Source organism: Silurus aristotelis (assembly GCF_946808225.1).
Source record: "Silurus aristotelis genome assembly, chromosome: 14".
In the NCBI taxonomy this organism is placed as follows: domain Eukaryota; kingdom Metazoa; phylum Chordata; class Actinopteri; order Siluriformes; family Siluridae; genus Silurus; species Silurus aristotelis.
The window spans coordinates 24,643,031-24,666,575 of NC_139587.1; the positions used below are offsets into that span (position 1 = coordinate 24,643,031).

Sequence of the window (23,545 nt, forward strand, 5' to 3'; positions counted from 1 at the left end):
TGTGGTCTTACCTGTGGTGGTCGCTTGTGCTGAATTTGACTAGAATTTTTTTCTAACTTGCGCTACTGTGCTCTCTCTTTCATACCCACCCACATAATAAACCAGATCCTGATTCAGCAGTGGAAAATCAATGATTAACTGTCCACCCTGCGTCAGAGCCGGTGTGATGTCATGTCAACTGGTAACTGTAGCTTCCTCTCTGTAGTTTCGAGCAAACTGACCGTGCTGCATTATGGGCCTCATTCTCAGTTCATATTACAGCACTATTGTATCCTTCTATAAATGAGTTCGAGAGGATGAATGCACTTTTACCAACCTCATTCACTCTCTCACTCACTTATTTCTTGCGCTCATTATCACAGCTAATGATCTCTTCTCACAGCTCTTCTCTTTTTCTCTACCGCTCTGTCTCACTCCTTTTTTTTTTTATCTCCCTCGCTCTTTAATTAAAGTTGAATCAAAGGACAATGAACGAGTGCATACCACAACCAGCTGCAGCTTAGAGAACGTGCTTTCTCTCTCTCTCTCTCTCTCTCTCTCTCTCTCTCTCTCTCTCTCTCTCTCTCTCTCTCTCTCTTTCTCTCTCTCTCTCTCTCTCTCTCTTTTTTTTTTCTCTCTCCCACACACACACATACACACACACATATATATTCATGCATGCACACACATATGCGCACACACACACACACACACACACACACACACACACACACACACACACACACACACACACACACACACACACACACACAAAACCTTCACTTACGGTCTCTAATTTCTATCTTGAAAAAGAGTGATTCTGAACAACCCTGAAATTTAAAATAATGAAGAAAAAATTGTGATGCACATGTCATGACCACACACACACACACACACACACACACACACTCCTGGCAAGTTTGTGGACACCCGACCATGTGCTTTTTGAACATCCCATCCCACATTTGCTGTTATAACAACCTACACTCTTCTGAGAAGATGTTCCACTAGATTTTGGAGTGTGCTTGTGGAGATTTGTGCTCCTTCAGCTGCAGGCCTGAGGTGTGCAATCAGCGTTTATATTCATCCAAAAGGTGTTCAAAAGAGTTAAAGTCAGAGCTTGATAGCAGGGGATCTACCACTCCAACCCATGTAAAGCATATCTTCATTGAGCTGGATTTGTGCACAGGAGCATTGTCATGCTTGAACAGGTTTGGGTCTCCTTGCTCAAGTGAAGGGAAAACTTTATGCTACCCACAAAATCCACAAATTGTGTGCCTCCAACTGTGTAGTAGTCAGGTGTCCCAATACTTTTGTCCATATGTATTTATATTTCATTCCTGGATTCGGTTCCTGGTCTGCAGTGGTCAGTATCTATCAAAAGTGCTCCAAGGAAGGAACAGTGGTGAACCGGCGACAGGGTCATGGGTGGCCGAGGCTCAGTGATGCACGTGTGGAGCGAATGCTGGTCCTTGTGGTTTGATCCAACAGACGAGCTCCTGTAGCTCAAACTGCTGAAGAAGTTAATGGTGTTCATTTTCAATGGGTCGGGACTGTTTTAGCAGTGGGGGACCAACACAATATAATGCAGGTGGTCATAAGGTTATGCCTGATCGGTGTAAGTTTCACTGCACTAGAACTTTGAAACTTCATTCGTGAAGCAGAGCCAAGTTTAGATATTATGGAATCACACACGAAGGGGAAACACGGCAACTTTAACTGGAATATAATATTTGGTATAATGTGTCATTAAGGGGCTGAAAGTAAATCTTGGTTATTTATTGGCCCTTCTTACATAAAAAATTTTGGTCTCTCTGGTGTAGAAGATTCCTAATTAAACTTGAAGCACGGCTGTAAGAATACCACCTATACATTTCCACTTATAATTAAGAACACAGCTATGGTAAAACAGATTTTAACGAGAGATAAGTATTACAAATCTTGAGAAAATAAAACTTACTGTGCAAAAAGGTTTAGTACATTTCAGAAGGCCCATATTACGCAACACACATTGATAATACACTCAGTATGAGGTTGAGCCGAGGGTTTGTGTACCTGTGTGCTGCGAGCAGGTTAGCGTCGGGGACTCGTCACGATGTATAAAGCTCTGACTGCGTCTGCTGCTGGATCTCCGGGGCTGGATCGACGGCCCGTGTAATCTTATACACACACAAACCCAAACAAACAAACAAAAAAACCACTCACTTTAACGTCAAAACCATACTATTTTTGCAAGATAAACTTAAAGTAAAAAGTAAAGCAAACCTTCTTGCCTACTTTGTCTGTAATAACATAAGTCTGGTCTAAAAAAAAAAAAAAAAAACTCACAGTAGCTTTATTTTTCTTCATGTCACCTTCTGATCATATGAACATGAACAAATAAGCCATTCAGAAGTATAGACCTGAAGGTGTTACAGTAACACAGCATCACAGCTAGAGGGAGGTAGTGTACCAGGAACATCAGGGGCACAGCAGTCACGATGTGGGAAGACACACACACACACACACACACCCACACACACACACACACTCATCATGCTTACACGCAGCATGTGTACAAGTGCAAGAGGTCGTGCATTATTTGGCCCTGTGGAGTTTACTGAACACTGTGGAGCTGACCTATTGGCCTTTTTTAGAGTGACACACAGCTTGCGAGATGTACTTGATGAACCCCTGGATGGATGAGATATAAAGATGGAAATTGGAAGAGAAGAAAAAGATCAGAAGAGATCAACCCAGCAGGAAAACTGTTGTATGTGAAGAGATGATAAAGAGAAAAGAAGGCTCCTGAGAAGCAACAGCAATATAATAGTACCAGGTACAGTAGTAGTGAGGAAGCCTGGGAAAACCTAACCCATTTACATTTATGCCATTTGGCAGACACCCTTGCTCAGGGGCCCAGGGGGTGTCACTTTGGTGTGGGTGGGATTGGAACTCACGACCTTCAGCTCCAAAAATCCATTGCCTTAACCACGAAGCTACCTCCTCCCTCATATGAGAAAATTAAAGATGCTCTTATTTAAGAAGCAATGCATAAAATTATATCAACGACATTACAATGTCGGACTGACAAAGCAATTTAGAGGAAATCGGCTGGTATTTCCATTCTCCCGTATTTAAATAACCAGCTTTTTTTTTTAACATACATAGTAGCTTCAATGAAATCTCTATACTAGTGGTCTCCATATGGAAACCTGGAAGCCCACATATAATATAAAATTAAACAAGATAATAGGTGTAATATAATATATAATATATATTATTGTTTTATATAATTTAAAACAAAATAATAGGTGCTAAGTTAACATTTATTAAAACTTGAAATGAAATTATCATATAACTTCAAAGTCTATTTATAGCTTATATAATCAATTTCAATATACAGTTTGTTCATGATTTCTGAGATATATTATATTATCTATTACAATAACATTACAATACAATTGGCCTGCCTGCAGTCTAGACCTTTTACCATTTTAAAACTTTTGGTGAAACGAAAAATACAACAAAGGACACCCAGAACTGTTAAAAAGGTAAATCCTGTATAAGAAGCATATGGGACAACATTCCTCTCACAAAACTTCAGCAACTGGTTTCCTCAGTTCCCAGATGTGCACGAACAAAAGAAGTTATGCTACACAGTGGTAAAAGTCCCAAATTTTTTGAGACCTTTTGCATCAAATTCACCCTAAAACTGTAAATATTGTCAGTGTAAACATGTTTTTTTGTTTATTTGCCAATAGAATATGAATCTATGAGATTTGCAAACCATTGGAATGTTTTTATTTACATTATGTTTCTCAACTTTTTCAGAATTGGGGTTGTAAGTAATTATTCAATATTTCATACAGAGCCAGGATTTCAAGATTGTTTTTCTTGATTATTTAATTATAGTAGGGGTCTCAACCCTTTTCCTTTTTTTAAGTAAATATATCATTTTTAAAATATATTATTTATTTTGAGTATTTCAAGTAGCCCTCTATATAATTTTTTTGCTACATGGAGACATAAGTCTCAAAAAGCCTGCAGAGTCCTACTCTAACACAGTATTATATCAGCTAATAAGCAATGAGACACGAGTTACTATTCTGATTATCGCCATCAAAAACATAAATCTCTGTTTTATTACCTGGACTTAATGTAACTCACGGCCTTCAAACACGAGCATCATTATCTGGGCCCTTGAACAAGGCCTTTGACCCTCAATTGCTCAGCTGTAAAACAGAGATAACCGTAAGTCACTGTGTATAAGGTGTCTGCAAAATGCCATAAATGTCGTTGATCTCCTCCCCCTGATCTATCACTTGGTCTAGTTTATTCATTGTCCTGTAAAAATCTTGTATCCCTAATGATTGTCAGGGTTTCTTCATATGAACTCCATGTGCTTTTGCTTTGTTTTCGGTTCCTGTTTTCTGGTCCTGTCTCCGTCTCTGCCCACTCACTGGTTTGTTGTCTGATTGTGTTCACCTGTTCTGTGTTAGTTCTTGATTAGTTTTAGCTCACTGTTTTTGTTTGTGAGGTTTTACTCTGCATTACTGCCAAGGCCAATCCTTGTTTTCCTTTTTCTCATAAGAAAAAAAGATAGAAAAAGCAAAAAAGAAGCAAATTCCTCAATATTGTCCTGGATTGGATCGCTGCTTGTTTCATTTGCATTTTAATGACCTTGGTTCGACAAAGCCATACATATATACATATACATATACATATACATATACATACATATATTCCTCAGGGAACTAGGGTTACCTAGACCCTAGTTCCCTGTAACCTAGAGACGTTTTTGGCTACTAATTATACAAATGTATGATTTTTTTTTTTTTTTTACCTGATGATTTTAGCATTTAGTACAATTCAAGCTAACAAATATTCTAATCTTATAGAATTCTAATATTTGCCCACCTGTGCTAGGAATGTGTTTTCAAAACCATTTATACTCAAAAGTTTCAATGGTCTAATTTTGCTAAGGCCACATGTTTCCATGGCCCCTGTGTTCCCTCCAGATGATACATGAAGTTGGAGTCATGAGGTTACCAAAGGTCAAACAGGTCAAAGAGGAACTAAATACAATATTTAGAATCTAATGATGGTCATTTCCAATATGTAGTAGGTACTCATGTGTAGTACACAGCCTTGGAAGCACTTACAGTCATTTGGCAGATGCCCTTATCCAGAGCGACTCATAAGAAGTTGAGGCTTAAGGGTTAAGGGTCTTGCTCAAGGGCCCAGCAGTGGCAGCTTGGTGTTGCTGAGATTTAACAATCCAGAGTCCAATGCTTTAAACACTGAGCTACAACCTCTCCACCACTTGTGAAAGTAAGCAGGGTTTTCTCCTTTGTCTTTAATATTTTGCTGTGTAAGTGCTAGATACTTGAGCTAAAATGCTGTAATGGAGTATGTGTGTGTGTGTGTGTGTGTGTGTGTGTGTGTGTGTGTGTGTGTGTGTGTGTGTGTGTGTGTGTGTGTGTGTATATGTGGTCCTGTATGTTTAATCCCTATGTACCTGGACTGCATGTCTTCTTGCGTCTTGAGCCCAGACGCACTGGTGTCCTGCTCATGGATGTGGACCGGACAGGAAGGTGTATGAGGAGTGCACCAGGGGGAGTGTACCTGGGAGGGACTGGCACACTGGACACGAGCAACCTGGAGGACGTGAGTCTCGTCTTTGGCCTGCTTCAGTGCCTCATGTTGCTGCTGCTGTTTGTATCGTGATAGGCTGAAAAACAGGCCCAGGATTGCTTTCAGATTGCCACTGCGGATCTCTGAGAAAAGTGCGAAAAATAGAATTATATAATCGTTATATAATTATATCATAGTGATGGTTCCTGTGCTTATTCTGTTAAAACAGGAATACAAACCGGATTACACACATTGCGGGATTCTTATAATATAACACAATTTTAACAAGGCATAACTTCACTGCAAATCCTGTATGCCTGAACGCATAATGAAATTAGCATTTGAAAAAACTTTTGGACTTTTTCCCAGTATATACACACACACACACACACACACACACACACACACACACACACACACACACACACACACACACACACACAGAGACACATCAGCTTACCTTCAGCACAGAGACCCTTTATATTCACTCCTTTAGCTGCCAAAAAGCCAAGACAGGCATCTATGTTTTCAATCTGCAACGCAAACACACACACACACCATTAAACACACACTATGAACCTGCAGTCCTCAAACAGAAAGACCTCAGAAATCTTCGTTCACTAATACAGCCATGTGGGTTAAAATATAACACATCGTAACTGCCGGTCTGAAGTCAAGGGCAGATGGACCCCAATGGGACGACTCGGCTTTTACGACTCTTTCTCAGCCCTCTCCTACAGTGTGTGTCTGTGTGACAGTACAACATAAATTCCTCTTTTCTTTATGTATACATATGCCTGTGTGGCCCCAGGCCTTTAAGATCACTTTTAAAAGTTGTCCCTTCTTAATGTACAGTAGGATGACTGCTATCTAATCAGAAAAACCAAGGACTTGTATATTTATACTTAGTATAAAATCCAAGCTTACCATCTGAGAGCGGTTTTCTGGGTAGCCATTGATATCAGCAATCCTCTCGTTGGCTTGAAAGAGAGAGTCAGAGTTAGTGTAAAAAAACATACTTAAATATATTTGTGTGCTGTTTTTGTGTACTGGATTTTATTTATAATAATTTTCGATAAAGACTAATACATAGTTATGTGGCTTATGTGAGCAAATTCATCACAAACTGTTTTCTGTGAATCTTTCTCTACTTCATTAGGAGTCGGCCTGTAACAGAAAATCTCATGGGACATTTATTAGAATTAGAATTTATTATGACTTTACATGTTTTCATTATGCCTCCTAAAGCTAGATTAGTTTATATATTAAAATATTAGAATACATTATTATTACCGTAATTTCCGGACTATTAAGCGCACCCAAATTTAAGCCGTACCCCCTGAATTTTACACAGATTTTTATTTTGAACATAAATACGCCGCACCTGTCTATAAGCCGCAGGTTCCTACACTGAAACGAATGAACTTTACACAGGCTTTAATGAAAGACAGTGTCTGTTACACGACTTGTATCTAAACTGTAGCCTACCAAGAAAGTCATTGTTCACTGTCTTCCTCCTTCCTTTCCGATGCCGTGCAGCTCAGAACACAGGTGAAGTGTGTTTTTTCATGCCCGGTTGTTTTCAGCGTGACAAATGATTCGCATTTCCTGTAGACAGTCCGAGTGAGCGGCAGGTCAAACGTCAGAGGAACATCATCCATATTTATGATGTGGTGCGGCCCGATTCAGTGGGAGCGCATCTGATTTAATATAAAGAGTTTCATTGGTTCACCTGAACCCGTTCGGCAGTTTCATTAGTCTAATGTTATGGGGTTCAGTTTTTTGGCTTGGAGTTTGTAAAACCGGGAAAAACACAGGAAAAATCCATATATTAGCCGCTTCGTTGTTTAAGCTGTGGGGTTCAAAAAGTGGGAAAAAGTAGCGGCTTATAGTCTGTAAAATACGGTAGTTTTATTTTTTTATGCACCATACAGACAAATACTACTATTACTTTTCCAGATATATATCGCCTACTAAAAGAGCATTATTACTATCATAATCACATTTTTGCATATTCATTGCTACTAAAATTAAACATTTGCTTACTTATGCATATGTGTGGTTGGTGAATCTAACAAATAATTTGTATATGTTAATAACTAGAGGTCGACCAAAAGTGGATTTTATTGATACCTAAAGCCAGGTTGAATCGTACCTGACGATAACCGGTTAATCAAATGATAGTTTTTAAAATAAATACTGGATAAAACGTAAGTCATAACACTTCATGTCAAATAGTACTGAATCATAAAAACGTGCTAAAGAATAAATAAATATGAATATAATCATTAATAAATATAATTATATCATTATTAAATTATAAAATAATATATATAATATAGCGGACAGGGGACCGGAAGCTGGAAAAACTATCCGTATGGATTTTTGCTGATATCTGATAGTTTCAGCAACCCTTATTATCAAATACAGATATGATATGAGTAAAACACGTTTACAATTTCCGAAATATGTCTCTGGCATTGTTCAAGGGGCTGTTCCAAATGTGGGGGCGGGCTGTTCTCGGCCCACAGGCTGTAATTTGGGGACCCCTGGCATGCACAGACAGACAGACAGACAGTAAGAATTTGAATGAATAAATGGATAATGGATAAATGGAGGAATGGGTGCAATACTAATTGAAAGACAGGAGTATAGATAGATAGAAAGTTGGAAAAACGATAGAAGCTTGGTAGATACAGTAGTGACATGGATGGATGGATGGATGGATGGATGGATGGTAAAATGAATTAACTGGTTTAATAACTACTCATTTAATATTAAGTAAATCTTTTAAAAAACGATCTGATAAATGTAAAAAAGCACACAAATTCTTCAAAAAACACTGCTGTCTGCCTTGGTCTCTGCCCTGTCTTGTTCTTTGCATAAACACATAAAAAGTGCTATAAATAAGCCTAATAAATAATACATTAGCAAGCCTAGCACACTAATCCTTTGTTTCTTGCTCATTTTCTTATTGTTAAATCTACACCATCTAAGGCGTATAAAACACTTTGAGCCACACTTTAAGTGTAAAAAAGTGCTTTATAAATCAGACCAAACGTCAAACTGTCATAAAAAGCCTAAGATTGCTGACTGTAGTGCTTCCAAACCAGACTCTCCATTTAAGTGCTCAAAATTAAACCAAAACCAAACAGTTCATAAATAAACCGAAGCAGACGGGATTTCACCTAAATGAAGCCGCTTTCTGTTAGTTACATTAAATAAAATAATAGACAGGATGAATGTGGCATCACAACCTTATCAGAGCAAACAACTGACTCTCGGATACATTGTTCTTTAAAGGGTAGTTCATCGTGATCAACAGCAACAAAAACAATTTCAGACCATTTCTTTACCTACAACCTGGATGAGCTCCGCCAGAAGAACTCCATCAGCTACATCCTGCTGAAGGTCTCTGATCAAACGCTTATGACCCGACTTTGCCAGGTAGTGGTTTGCCCAGTCTGTGTAAATCTGTCCATTTGAGAAAAAGAAAAAGTTAGCCAGACATAAGTAATACTCTCTCTCTTCTAGACTGACGGAATGACACAGGAAGCTCGCAAAGTGCTTGGGATGAAAGGAAATATAAAAAAGAAAAGAAAATGCAACCAACTCTGCTTACTTTAAAAGACTGATATTATTATGAACGTTCTTGTAGTGTTAGTCAATAAGTAAATTTTTTCTCAAAGTGCATGACATCATTCACAAACACACACACACACACACACACACACACACACACACACACACACACACACACACACACGTGTGCATTTTTCACCGCCAGAATGACACAAAGACAAACTCTGGTCCACAAGTAAGAAAACTGGCTTGACATGATATTAAAAATTGCATCAATACAACAATCATGTGATCGAATTGCACCATTTCACGCTATACATGAAGCGATCAAGGAGGTTCGAATCCCACTTCCACCTTGTCTACATTGAGCTTGGATGTTCTTCCTGGGATTGGGGTTTCCTCAGGGTATTCCAGTTTTCTCCCTGCTAATACATGCATTCCTATGTTGTCTTTATACAGACTTTCTACACCTACTTGCAAGTCAAAACTCAATAGTAAAGGCTTCAGTATTCAGGTTTCAGTGTAGGCTCAGCACCTGGCTAATGTGTGCCTGTTTCGAATGCTTTCACAGATTCGCTTCGGTGCGTCGGCAAAACATTTTACGATGTGATGCATCGATTTAAAAAAACTGTGCTTCAGCTATAAGTGGGCATTTGTATTGCGAAGCATCGTAATATTTTAAACATATTTACATAGATTTAACCTGAATTATTTATAGCTAATGTGTTGATGTGCTATACTTTTATTATTTAGAAAGTGACCAATAATTTGTGACCAACATTTGATATGTAGATTGATTTCTCCTCGATAAACTTTCTCAAGCGCATTCTCGCTGCTACAGTACGCGAATATGACGTATCGCAACACTACGGAGACCGAGGGGTGTCCTAAAAGAGTCACATAGAATACAGATTAACATGGCAGAGGTAGAGCTGCATCTTCCTGGAGACAGAACAGAAAAACAAGGCCTGGTTTTATTTCATCTTTAATCAGCACACCAAACTGTAATGGCGAGGGTGTGTGGAAAACTTGTGTGGAAAAATGCTAAGATCTTTGAAATATAATCTAGAATGCATGTATAAAATGTATGACTTGGTAAGCCGTTTATTTTTAGATTCCAAGAAAAGTATAAATAACAGATTCAATTGAATGATGTAAATTTAAACCTCAACCCCCAAAATTAGAATCAATAGGATTTGATCCTACATCAATGCCTTCCAGGGATTATTATATCACTCATGGTTTATCTAATTCATCTGATACATAATACTTTGCATGTATATACAGTATGTATACACACTTATCTGTCTCTGTGTATTTCTAAACTCTAAGGCACTACTCCACCTAACCTCTAAAAAAAAAAAAACAGTGGCCTGGCATCGACTCTCCCCTGCGGTGCTTCTAATAATCTCCAGATCCGTGCCTCGGGCCTGTGGTAGGTTGTGGCTGTGTGAGTGTGTGTGGATGTGTGTAGCGTTTATATGGCCAGAGGCCAATGAACACATGAATTAAAACCTGTAAATGTAAGCTCTGCGAATGAAGTTCAACACCTTAGCAAAAGAAATGGTGGTCATAGCAGAAGCAGGTTGTATCTTTACAAGTGTGTGATTAATGAAAGCAGCCCTAACAAACACCCCGTTTATTTTATTTCAAGAACTCGAAATGATATTTAACAAATTATTGCCTGTAGTTTAAGGGCAAGCAGACTGCTGAAAGGGAAAAAAAAAGCGTAGCACTGAGCTTAAAACCCGTCTCCTACTAAAACCAAACTCTACACCACTTTTTTTTAAACAGCCTCAAGTTTTCCAGCTACTCTTGCCAGGATAAAAGGGCACAAAAGTGCAAAACTCGAATATATATATATATATATATATATATATATATATACACACACACATATATATGTGTGTGTGTGTGTGTGTGTGTGTGTGAGAACAAATGGAAAATAAAAGGCCATGTGGTGACAGGTTTCCACTGGTCTAATGATACGTCAAGAATTTATTTTATATCATAAAATTCCCACAGTTCTGGATAACATGGTATATATATTTTTTTATAGACATTTGGTTCCGTCTTTATTTCTCATCTTTTAGTTACATTTCTATCTTAAAGTAAATCCATCGCAGATACAGTCAGAGGTACAGAAATGTATCTCTTGTATGTAATGTATGTCTTAGGATGCAGTACAATTCATTTTCCCTTTCACTTGAACTAGGAAACCCAAACCTGTTCCAGCATGACACTGCCCCTGTGCACAGCTTATCCATGAAACTATGCTTTACATAGATTGCAGTGGAAGATCTTGAGTGGCCTGCGATAGAGCTCTAAACCCTATTAAACACCTTTGGGATGAAGGTGAACACTGACTGCACTTCAGGCCTCCTCACCTCACTTACATCTGTGCCTGACTTTGGTAACATCCTTGTCCCTGAATGAGCTCAAATCCCCACAAGCACACTCCAAAATCTAGTTGAAATTCTTCCTAGAAAAATGGAGGTTATTATAAGAGCAAAAACATGTGGAATGGGATGTTCAAAAAGCATTTAAAACATAATGTTCAGATGTCCACAAACTTTTGTTCATATAGTGTAAATGACCTGATTTAAAAAAGTAAATCTCAAGAACAGTTCTTTGACTTCTGTCTTAGTTTCGAACCAGTCAAATCCCACTGTATAGAGGCCTGAAGATTAAAAAACGCCCACTTTTTTGTTCCACTGAGACCTTTTACTCAACACATCCGAGATGAGTAAAGCTTTACGAGAAACAGAAAACACAGAAGTTGCCTTTATTTGGATTTTTTTAGCTCACTGCTCACTGATGGGGAAAAAAATTTATATACACACAGTATATACATTTTATATATATGGGAGTGGTGGCTCCAGCGGTTAAGGCGCTGGGTTGCCAATCGAAAGGTCTGGGGTTCAAGCCCCGGTATCGCCAAGCTGCCACTCTTGGGCCCTTGAGCAAGGCCCTTAACCCTCTATGCTCCGGGGGTCCCTATATCAAGGTCCGTGATGTGGGGCCGCCTTCCCGTGGGCTCACCACCTGCAGGAGGGACCGTAAGGGACGGTGCTGTGAGGATTGGGCAGCAGTCAAAGCCGGGGGCCTGCTTAGACTGCTGCCCCCGCGACCCGAATTACAGATAAGCTGGAGAGAATGAATGAATATAAATATATATATAAATATATATATAAATATATATATATATATATATATACCAAACTGTTACCACAGAATTAAAGGCACACATTTGTATACGATGTCTTTGGATGTAGAAGCATTCAATTTTCCTTTCACTTGAACTAGAAGACCCAACCCTGTTCCAGCAGAACAATACCCCTGTGCCAACTACAACACCATGAAGATGTAGTTTTCAGAAAAAGATCTTGAGTGGCCTGCTATAGAACTGAACCCAATTGCACACCTTCGAGTCGAATTGGAACACTGGCTGTACCCCAGTTCTCCTCACCTACATCAGACTCTTCTAGTACAACCTAAAAAATAGTGTTTAAATGTTTTGAGTAAAAACATTTATGTCAGATTTACAAAAGCTTCAATAACTCTTCATGCCGTTAATCAACTGTAAATTACTTAAAGTGTTCACATCACAGCTTATTTACTTTACAACATCTACAAAACTCAATATTCCTGTAGACAGCATATTCTAGGCCTTCCAGTAATGCAGCTCAGCCACTGCAGCGCTTCAACTAACATATCTGTGTTACTCCTCCTCCCTTTTTTATACAGTGCACTTTCTTTAGGTCTAACTGAATGTGCAGATTTTTTACTGTGCACTAACATTGGCACCCTTGATAAATATGAATGTAGAAAACAGCAAAATTGTTTAATTTTGTAAAATAACTTGCTCTTATGGCTATCAAACAATTGCAAACATAACACTGTTTTATCAAAAATATATCTGTTAAAAAACATGTGTGCCACTTATTAAGTTCATTAAGAAAAGATCAGACAATAAAGACAGTTCACATCCTTTCACAGCCTTCTTCGCTCATATTCACCAAGGGTGCCATTATAAATGGAACTGCATTATCTTATGATACACATATTAAAGCCTTACAATAAGAAACAAATAAATAAAATCCATGTTCTATATTTAGTGTGCTCAAAATGTTCATAAGTTGACATTTGCTCCGTATGCCAGCCCCAGTGGCATGTACTACTCCCGATCCCAAATGGCCCGGTGCCCATCTGCAGTGTGGTGGGCCGCTGTAGTAAATCCTCCACTGCCATGTGTGCTTGTGAGTTTTGTAATACTATAATGACAAGGCAAGCGGTGTAGTGTTTCATCCTCCTTACCACATAAAGAACGAGGTTCCTCGTTGGGTCAAAATAAACACACATGCACTCACACACTCAAAACAGCTGCAGACTCGGTGTGCAATGAGACAGAACATCACATCTGACCAGGGCCGCCTTTTCTGGTCCTAAAAAAACATTTTCTACTAAAATTATTCAGCTGCCACTAAAATACTCATCCAGCACAAGCAAACATTCAAGATCAAGTGGCTTGATGAGGAAGAAATAAGCCTCATTAAACATCATGATGATAGTGATGATTGTGATCTGATAAATCTGGGTTTATTTAAATCTGGGTTTATTTTTCAGCCCTGCTTTTTTAAACCCAAATTAGACCAATCATTATACTGCACATAGAGGTGTGACTAAAGTCTAGTATAACAATGATAAATACCATGAGAAGAAATTATTGAAATGTTTGTCACCCCAAAAAAAACCTACATCAAAATAAACCAGATCTGGTTGTAGTATCAGAGATGTTTATCTAAACCAAAACCTGCTATGAATTATTAATGTTACAAAAACTTATTGGGTAATTTTAGGACAAATAATGCCAGTTCAGTCTGATTCATGGAGCTTTCACACAGAGCCTGGGTTCGTATGAAACACTATAGCACATTTACTGCTGTACTGGAACTCAGGCGCAAATCCTGTATATTTCTCGATCTGCAAGTAAAGTAAAGGAAGTAAAGGAAGTAAAGTAAAGGTAGTAAAGGAAGTAAAGTATAGGTAGTAAAGGAAGTAAAGTATAGGTAGTAAAGGAAGTAAAGTATAGGTAGTAAAGTCGTCTGCACATAGGTTTTAGAAGATCATGATAATTGGGGTGACAGAAAACGCTCTACTGTTCTAGTACTAACACTCAAATGTTCTATAGTAAAACATATTTATAAATTCTTGAGCCATTATTTTACAAGTGAAGCTCTAAGGGGTGCTACAAATTTACAGCAATAGATGTAAAAACAAACACAATTTATAAGTACAATTGTGGTAGTTATTATTGGAGTTTAACTGTACAATATATTGCACCACTTCATCTGACACAAGGCTCATATTTCACTTAATTGTGTATTGTATTGAGTAATTTACCAGCTGGTCATTACTTCTAAATAGGCAATCGCAGATTGAAGTGAAGGAATAGAAGGCAGTTAATAATGAAGTTTTTCTATTACCGTGTGCTTTATTATTTCTTTAGGCAAGTTTAATCTCACAGCAATTTTGCAACCACCTTTAGACCTTTTTACTTAATCTCAAGTAACGAGCGCAAAACCAAAAGTCGCCCCCCTTTCTTCGTTCCAGACCTGCCCAATTCATCGTTACGCTTTACTTCTGGATACACAGTAGTTCGCATCAATTTAAAACCCCTTGCTGCAGCCAAGGTTGAACAGTTTAAAGATCCATGACTTTGCTGTGAACTGTCATTAGTTTTAACTGTGAATAGTTTGACTATAAACAGTTTGCTACAATGGCTTGGGGCTGCAATTACCATAAAGAGTTTTGCATTTAAGTAAAATTTATTGAACAGGTGTTAACCTTGATGATGTGGTTATACTGTAATGAATGGACACGAGGTGTCACCTAGATGATGGGTTCCCTCTTTTAAGTTTGGTTCCACTGAAGGTTCTTATAGGGACTAATTTATGATGTTAAAATGTATATTTTTTTGTAATGTATTTAATTCTGTAAAAAAAGCTTTGAGATAATGGCCATTGTGAAAAGCGTTCTAGAAATAAACTTAAACATGAACTTGAAAATCCTGACAATTCAGCATATCGAGGGAGTAAATAAATGATAGATTAAGGGAATAGAAATTTGTTAAAATATGCTATTTTTTTTTTCATTTATTTAATTGTATTTAATTTATTTATTTCATGCTGATTTAATTGATTACTGATTTATTCTATTTCATTTTTATTAAATATTTTATTATATAATATTTTATATTTTATATATTATTTAACCAAGCAGGCATTTATTCAAATGTTGATGAACACAAGTGTTTATATTTTTTTCCCATAACTGTACCAAAATGGAACCAAACCGTGACTTAAAAACCAAGGTACTTACTGAAACGTGAATTTTGTGTACCGTTACACCGCTAATATATATATTAGGAATGTGAATCTTCACAACTGAGGATGCTGCGATTCGCATCTTAATGTAAACGATACGATACAATAAGGAACATATAAAGCAGCTACTGATGCGATACGATTCAGTGTGACCGCAGTGTGATCCGATTCTTGATTTGATCCAACAAAATGCGATTTAATGTAATATGATGCAGTGGAAAAATTATGCTATGCAATTCAATATGGCATAGAAAGTCCACTTTTATTTATTTGGTTTAGAAAGACAGCAAATCATAAATTTACCTAAGTGCCTTTCAACACATGGTCCTTTCATAAACTGACTTTTCCTGTTCTGTCTCCAAGAAGACACAGCTCTACCTCTGCCTTGTTAATCTGTATTATATGTGACTCTCTGTGGATATAGCCTCTGTCTCCATAGTGTTGCGATACGTCATATTCGTGTAGCAGCAGTGCTGCTGAGAGAACGCGCTCGAGAAACAGTTTAGCGAGGAGAAATCAATCTACATATAAAATATTGCTCACAAATCATTGGTCACTTTTCTAAATAATAAAAGTACAGCATACCTACTAATAATGATATATAAATTTAAAAAATCATATTTTACCAATGCAAATATGTTAAAAAACCATGCATTGTTATAGAAATGCCAACTTTCAAGCCGATGCACGGATGCGCGAATCTTACCATCCCTAAAATATATAACAATATATATATATACACACACACACACACACACACACACACACACACACAAACACACACACACACACACACACACACACACACACACACACACACACACACACACACACACACACACACACACACACAAAAGCCAAAGAGCCTCATAAAAATCTTTACAGCGCTTAACCAAAGCCTCAAGTACCTGCAGGTGTGATTTAATCGGCACACGCTGCTGACTTTAAGCTTCCATTACCACATTTACGACTCTTTACCTTTGCGCTTTTCCAGACTTTTTGAGAAGCAAGGAGCAGTGATGCCTTTCAATGTTAAAGCATCTAAATCTTTTATCATTTGCAGCCAAATAAAAGGTCTAAAGCAGGAAGACGACTTTGTGCAAACCTGTGGATCTGTGGACGTTTCATTGCTCGTGTGACTCTTCCTCTGTGGAGCGCTGGTGCTGGTCTGGCCGCTTCTCCTCAGACTAGAGTGGTGCATGAGCTTTGCGCCACTGCTCTGAATCGCCCGTGTCTGAATGTGAGACTGAGGAATGGGCAGAGCACTGTGCACAGGCTTGGGCAATCCTGACTTCATCTTGGGGGAAACCAAAATTGCTGGCATCTTCTTCTTCTGTTGTCTCTGCTTGACTTGTCCAAATGCAGACAGGACTGGAAAAGCTGTGTGGTGCTTCCACAGTGATGCACCGTCTATCTCTCTCTGTCTCTTACACACACACACACACACACACACACACACAACCTTCTCGAGTAGGAGTGTGACTCGGCGCATTTGCATGCTGCCTCAACAGCTGGTGCAAGTCAGTGGACTGCCCCTAAACACTTAGTCTCTCTCTCTCTCTCTCTCTCTCTCTCTCTCTCTCTCTCTCTCTCTCTCTCTCTCTCAGACACACACACACACACACACAAACACACAGAAGCAGTGCTGGGAAGCCACACACTTTTTCACACAGTGTTGACCTCTACAAAAATCTCCACAGCCTGCTAAATTGAGCTCGGAGCTCCTCAGCTGGTTTTGTGAAGTACTGGAGCTCTGCAACACCTGCTCTCCATGAATTAGAAAGAAAGAAGACTGAAACACTAGTGTATCTGTTCAGATCCCGAAAATCTCTTGAGAGGAATTTTCTGACCCTGGGTGCTAATCTGTCATTTATTCAAAGGTGTTAAATCTTGATCCGATCTCATCCGAGTTCATCACGGTTCCCTTGCAATGTTGATAAATTGCTCTGGAATCCTAAAACAGCTTACTGTGCATAATCCACATTTTTTTTTTACAGCGGTTCGGTTTACTAGTATGATGCTCCTTCACTCACATGTTTTCGGTGAACAGTTTATATTTTTCAATTCTCATCATGGTGGATATGAAACCTCTCCTGGGAAAACCTTACATGAGGAAAAAATACACTTTGATGAGATTCCAGTCCATTGTTGCAAAATCCTGGGATATTTTCAGACATTGGGGAAAAAAAGGGAAACCCTGGAGGAAATCCAATACACAATAATACAAACAAAATTCTAAACAGGCCATCAAAGGACAGGATAGAAGGCAGGACACTTGAGGCAAAGCGACCTGCTGCACCACCATCAAGCCCAGTGTGTACTGCAATTCAGTGGAAATCATCACTACCAATTTCTAAAAATCCTGAAGTAAAAAATAAACGACAAGTCTAAAAGCATAACCTTGGTGGATTACCTGCCAATAAACTTACGCTACAGTGACATTTACTGTCCTCTAAAAATAACTCTACATACAGCCATTATTGTTAAACTAACTGGCAACAACAGTACACCCTAAGTGATAGCTGTAGGTTGTTTAAACATGCAAAGCCACACGTCCTATTCATCATGTTCATGTTTTTGTCTGCTTGACAGGACCAGACGAATTTGTGTATCTTGTATTAGAGCAGTTAAAATTTGATGCTATATCTAATACTGATTATTGGACGTTCAACATGGCACCTCATGGTAAAGACTCTCTGATGAGAAGTCTGATGATAAAAAAAAAAAGTCTGATGATAAACTTGTTTGGCTCAGATGGTGTCCATCATGTGTGGTGACTCTCTCGTTAGGAATAACAAGAAAATTGTGTCTTGTCTACAGTCAACATAGTGGTGGTAGCATCATGGTCTGAGGCTGCATGAGTTCTGCTGATACTGGGTAGCTGCAGTTCATTGAGGGAAACATGGATTCCAACATGTACTGTGACATTCTGGAGCAAATCTTGATGCCCTCCATTTCAGAAACCGAGCCAACAGCAGTTTTCCAACATAAAAATGACCCCAAACACACCACCAAGATGATAACTGGCTTGCTAAGAAAGCTGAAGGTGAAAATGATGGAGTACTGTATGTCTCCAGACCTGAACCCTATTGAGCACCTGTGGGGGATCCTCAAGTGGAAGGTGGAGCCATATACCACCATTATATATATATACAGTGAGGAAAATAAGTATTTGAACACCCTGCTATTTTGCAAGTTCTCCCACTTAGAAATCATGGCGGGGTCTGAAATTGTTATCGTAGGTGCATGTCCACTGTGAGAGACATAATCTAAAAAAAAAATCCAGAAATCACAATATATGATTTTTAAACTATTTGTTTGTATGATACAGCTGCAAATAAGTATTTGAACACCTGAGAAAGTCAATGTTAATATTTGGTACAGTAGCATTTGTTTGAGGTCAAACGTTTCCTGTAGTTTTTCACCAGGTTTGCACACACTGCAGGAGGGATTTTGGCCCACTCCTCCACACAGATCTTCTCTAGATCAATTAGGTTTCTGGCCTGTCGCTGAGAAACACGGAGTTTGAGCTCCCTCCAAAGATTCTCTATTGGGTTTAGGTCTGGAGACTGGCTAGGCCACGCCAGAACCATGATATGCTTCTTACAGAGCCACTGCTTGGTTATCCTGGCTGTGTGCGTCGGGTCATTGTCGTGTTGGAAGACCCAGCCTCGACCCATCTTTAATGCTCTAACTGAGGGAAGGAGGTTGTTCCCCAAAATCTCGCAATACATGGCCCCGGTCATCCTCTTCTTAATACAGTGCAGTTGCCCTGTCCCATGTGCAGAAAAACACCCCCAAAGCATGATGCTACCACCCCCATGCTTCACAGTAGGGATGGTGTTCTTGGGATGGTACTCATAATTCTTCTTCCTCCAAACACGTTTAGTGAAATTATGACCCAAAAGTTCTATTTTGGTCGCATCTGACCACATGACTTTCTCCCATGACTCCTCTGGATCATCCAAATGGTCACTGGCAAACTTAAGACGTGCCTGGACATATGGTGGTTTAAGCAGGGGAACCTTCCGTGCCATGCATGATTTCAAACCATGACGTCTTAGTGTATTACCAACAGTAACCTTGGAAACGGTGCTCCCAGCTCTTTTCAGGTCATTGACCAGCTCCTCCAGTGTAGTTCTGGGCTGATTTCTCACCTTCCTCAGGATCATTGAGACCCCACGAGGTGAGATCTTGCATGGAGCCCCAGTCCGAGGGAGATTGACAGTCATGTTTAGCTTCTTTCATTTTCTAATGATTGCTCCAACAGTGGACCTTTTTTCACCAAGCTGCTTGGCAATTTCCCCGTAGCCCTTTCCAGCCTTGTGGAGGTGTACAATTTTGTCTTTAGTGTCTTTGGACAGCTCTTTGGTCTTGGCCATGTTAGTAGTTGGATTCTTACTGATTGTATGGGGTGGACAGGTGTCTTTATGCAGCTAACGACCTCAAACAGGTGCATCTAATTTGGGCTAATAAATGTAGTGGAGGTGGACATTTTAAAGGAAGACTAACAGGTCTTTGAGGGTCAGAATTCTAGCTGATAGACAGGTGTTCAAATACTTATTTGCAGCTGTATCATACAAATAAATAGTTTAAAAATCATATATTGTGATTTCTGGATTTTTTTTTTTAGATTATGTCTCTCACAGTGGACATGCACCTACGATGACAATTTCAGACCCCTTCATGATTTTTAAGTGGAAGAACTTGCAAAATAGCAGGGTGTTCAAATACTTATTTTCCTCACTGTATATATACCAGCCAAACCCTTATGGAATAATTTACACCGTATAAAGCGAGTGTTCTCCCCAGGCTCCTCGAGACTCTGCGATTTTGGCTGGCATTTGGTGATGATGTCATCTTGACTTTACTTCTCAGAATATAAATCCGATTCACTTTTGCCTGTTCGGATGGAAACATACAGTACACTCAGACATGGGCAGGATTAGCGAGCTATTAGTGAAGCAGAGGACGTGTCAACTTGATGAGCCATGAGCCTCAGACCTGCAACAGCCTTCTCAGTTAGCAAAACTGTAGCCATGCAGGCAGACTGATCATTTATTTCAATACGTTAGAACGCTCAGATTTAATGCAAAATATTTGGGTGCCGTATCTAATAATAAAATGAAAAAAATTTACTTTCCCGAATGCAAGTTAGGTTATATCCACAAGCATCTGGATTTGTTTAAAAATCCATCTTTTTCTGTGTTTCTCCTCATCACAAATTAAGCTTTTTAAAAAGTCGAAAAGTGGATACCTTTGAATTGCAATGTAGTGTGGACAAGAAATTGAGTTCAAGAAAAAGATTTTTTTTTAAATGGAGGATGATGCTGTACTTTTTTCTTCTCCTGTTTTTTTTTTTTTTAATGGAACAGAAGGTCCACTCACAATTGGTTCAGAAAGTAAATAAATGGCAGTGGAAATGACAATGGCCAAAGCTTCTTATTGTTACTTCTTATAGATGCAAGTGCAGAATCTTCTTTTGTTTTTCAACGTAAAACATAAAATAACTTGAAACATTAACAAAGAACAAAAACCAGAGCACAAGCAAGGACATGGAGAGAGAGTAAATGCTGTGAAAAATTACACTACATACCCAAGTGCTAACCAAGGTGACAAACAAGTGTGCAAGTAAGTATTTTAAATACAAACAAACAAAAAAGCTGTCTAGATGGCTCAACTAACAAACAGTAGATGTGCTACGTATTTCGGACTGCTACTTGTTTTGAACTCACGAACAGAACAGAAATCAGTCAATCAGTTGTTGGAAGATTATAAGTTCATATCCTGACAATATCACATATGATTGGGCATACATAGATTATGTATGCCCAATCACATATGATTGGGCATACATAATCTATGTACACTGTCCCTTTTCATCGTCAATCACAGACAAAGAAAGGAGGAAGATGTTTAGCTCTCTGTTTAGCTGTATTTAAAATATGCAGTTTTACATGTCTTGGAAAAAAATAAACCCAGCTAAAGCGCCAACAGTCTGGTAATCCTTTTACTAGAATTCGAAAGAGCTATAGTTCCAATTGTGCTCGCACCCACAAGGACTTTGATTTGAGGATTGAAGGTTCTAGTACACTTCAAAAACACTGGAAGTGGATGCTTCAGTCATGAATTCAGCACCACCAAGCACCTACTGTTGTGCCCTTGAACAAGGTCCTTAATTCTCAACTACTAAGCTGTATAAATGCGATAATTGTAAGTCTCTTAAGATAAGAGCAACTGTCAAATGCTGTAAATTTAATTTAAAAATGTAATAAAAATCTTTTATTTGCTAATAGCTTTTCTGTAAAAAAAAATGTATTGGTAATATTACTGGAAATAATACATTATATGGACAAATGTACTGGGACACCTATTTTATCCAGCTATATATGGTTCATTCCCAAACATTCCTACTACAAAGTTGACAGTAAGATATGGTAGACAACTTTTTCCCGCAGGCCATTCGGCGTTTAAACCAGGAAAAAACCTGGCATCTCTACTTTCTCTTACTGGACTTACTTTTCATTCCTTTGCAGAAATTAATTTGCACAACTGGTACTAACAGTGGACGGGCACAGTATCAATATCAGCACATTGACACATCGACAATCATACTGGAACACTTCAAATCTGGATTTATATCAATATCTATGTCATATACACACCCATTCCTTCTTGTTAAATTCTTGTATATTCATATATTTTATAGAATATATATGCAAAATATTAATATTCAGCCTGTATATTATTGGGTCCATGAGTCCTGCATTATCGCCCATATTGCTTCCAGCTGAGAAGAACACACCAGACTAGATGTTAATGAAGATGATTTGATGCAACAGCTCTTTGCAGTTGCCTCGCAAATCTTATATTATAGTTACAGTTTTCCACTTTACAATCCATATTAACACATTTATACATGATGTACAGTATGTGTTTAGGATGTACAGCATGTGTTAAATGTACTTCTTCTTTTCACTGAAATTAAGAAACAATATTGGTATAATACATGAAAGATCGCTTGTTCATGCCTTGATAGCCTTCTCTGGAGATTTGATGGAGTTGAAATTGTATCTAAACTGTATTTATTTGGGGTGAGATTGCTGTGGAATCAGATGACCCCTGCTGAGTTGAGGAATTGTTGCCCAAAAATCATGCCCTCATGCTTTAACCTTTAAAAAAAAACATGTCGTAACATTTAAAGTTTATTCTTGGTATGGCTTTTCAAGAAAAATCTGGGCTAGTAAATGTGCCTTACACACAAAAAAAGTAAAAGTGTACACATGCATACACACTCATCATGAAAAAATGTGTCAAAACCTTTTAATTCATCTATTATAGATAATATATATGACAGGTTATTTCCATACCATTGATCTTTCTCAAACCAGAAATGTTTCCCAAGTGTGATCATCCAGTCGCAGACAAAATCTCCTCAGGTTGTTAATGCTGCTTTGATTGTCAGAATCCTTTTTGAGACTCTGAACTGATTCTGAAATTGACTATGCAATAAGAAATTGGAGTCATATTCATAGGGTCCATCCATAAACAATAACGAATTTGCTTCATCAAAAATATTAATTTCTAAACAGCATCAATCATATATGCTTCATCACCATCATCATCGTCGTCATTCAACATACATGTCTGGTTACACAGTCTGTCTCAAATGATGCCTTTCCTCAAAGACCCAAATAAAGATGAAAACAAAACATGCAACACAACCCATTTTTTCTGTACAGATCCAAAGCCTTGCAAAAGATTTTACCCCCCTTAAAGTTTTGCACATTTTGCAATGTGACAACTCCGGATGGGAAATGGGATTATACAGTGAGGAAAATAAGTATTTGAACACCCTGCTATTTTGCAAGTTCTCCCACTTAGAAATCATGGAGGGGTCTGAAATTGTCATCGTAGGTGCATGTCCACTGTGAGAGACATAATCTAAAAAAAAAAATCCAGAAATCACAATGTATGATTTT

General features: G+C 38.4%; 1 protein-coding gene across 7 annotated transcripts in view; it reads right to left on the reverse strand.

Annotated features, from left to right (window-relative positions):
- The window catches only part of nav2b (neuron navigator 2b), a 148,387-nt gene that overhangs the window by 93,681 nt on the left and 31,161 nt on the right, over positions 1–23,545 (reverse strand). For 2 of the 7 annotated variants that reach the window (XM_083560933.1, XM_083560932.1), the window contains exons 3-7: positions 8,952–9,069; positions 6,523–6,575; positions 6,056–6,128; positions 5,480–5,738; positions 2,035–2,138 (exon numbers count right to left, since the gene is read on the reverse strand). In XM_083560933.1, coding sequence (XP_083417059.1) covers positions 2,035–2,138; positions 5,480–5,738; positions 6,056–6,128; positions 6,523–6,575; positions 8,952–9,069 — 607 coding nt within the window. Of the gene's footprint in view, positions 1–11; positions 82–2,034; positions 2,139–2,598; positions 2,653–5,479; positions 5,739–6,055; positions 6,129–6,522; positions 6,576–8,951; positions 9,070–16,668; positions 17,072–23,545 lie in introns of those variants that run through there. The other 5 variants (XM_083560929.1, XM_083560930.1, XM_083560931.1 and 2 more) reach the window with 5 other exon arrangements.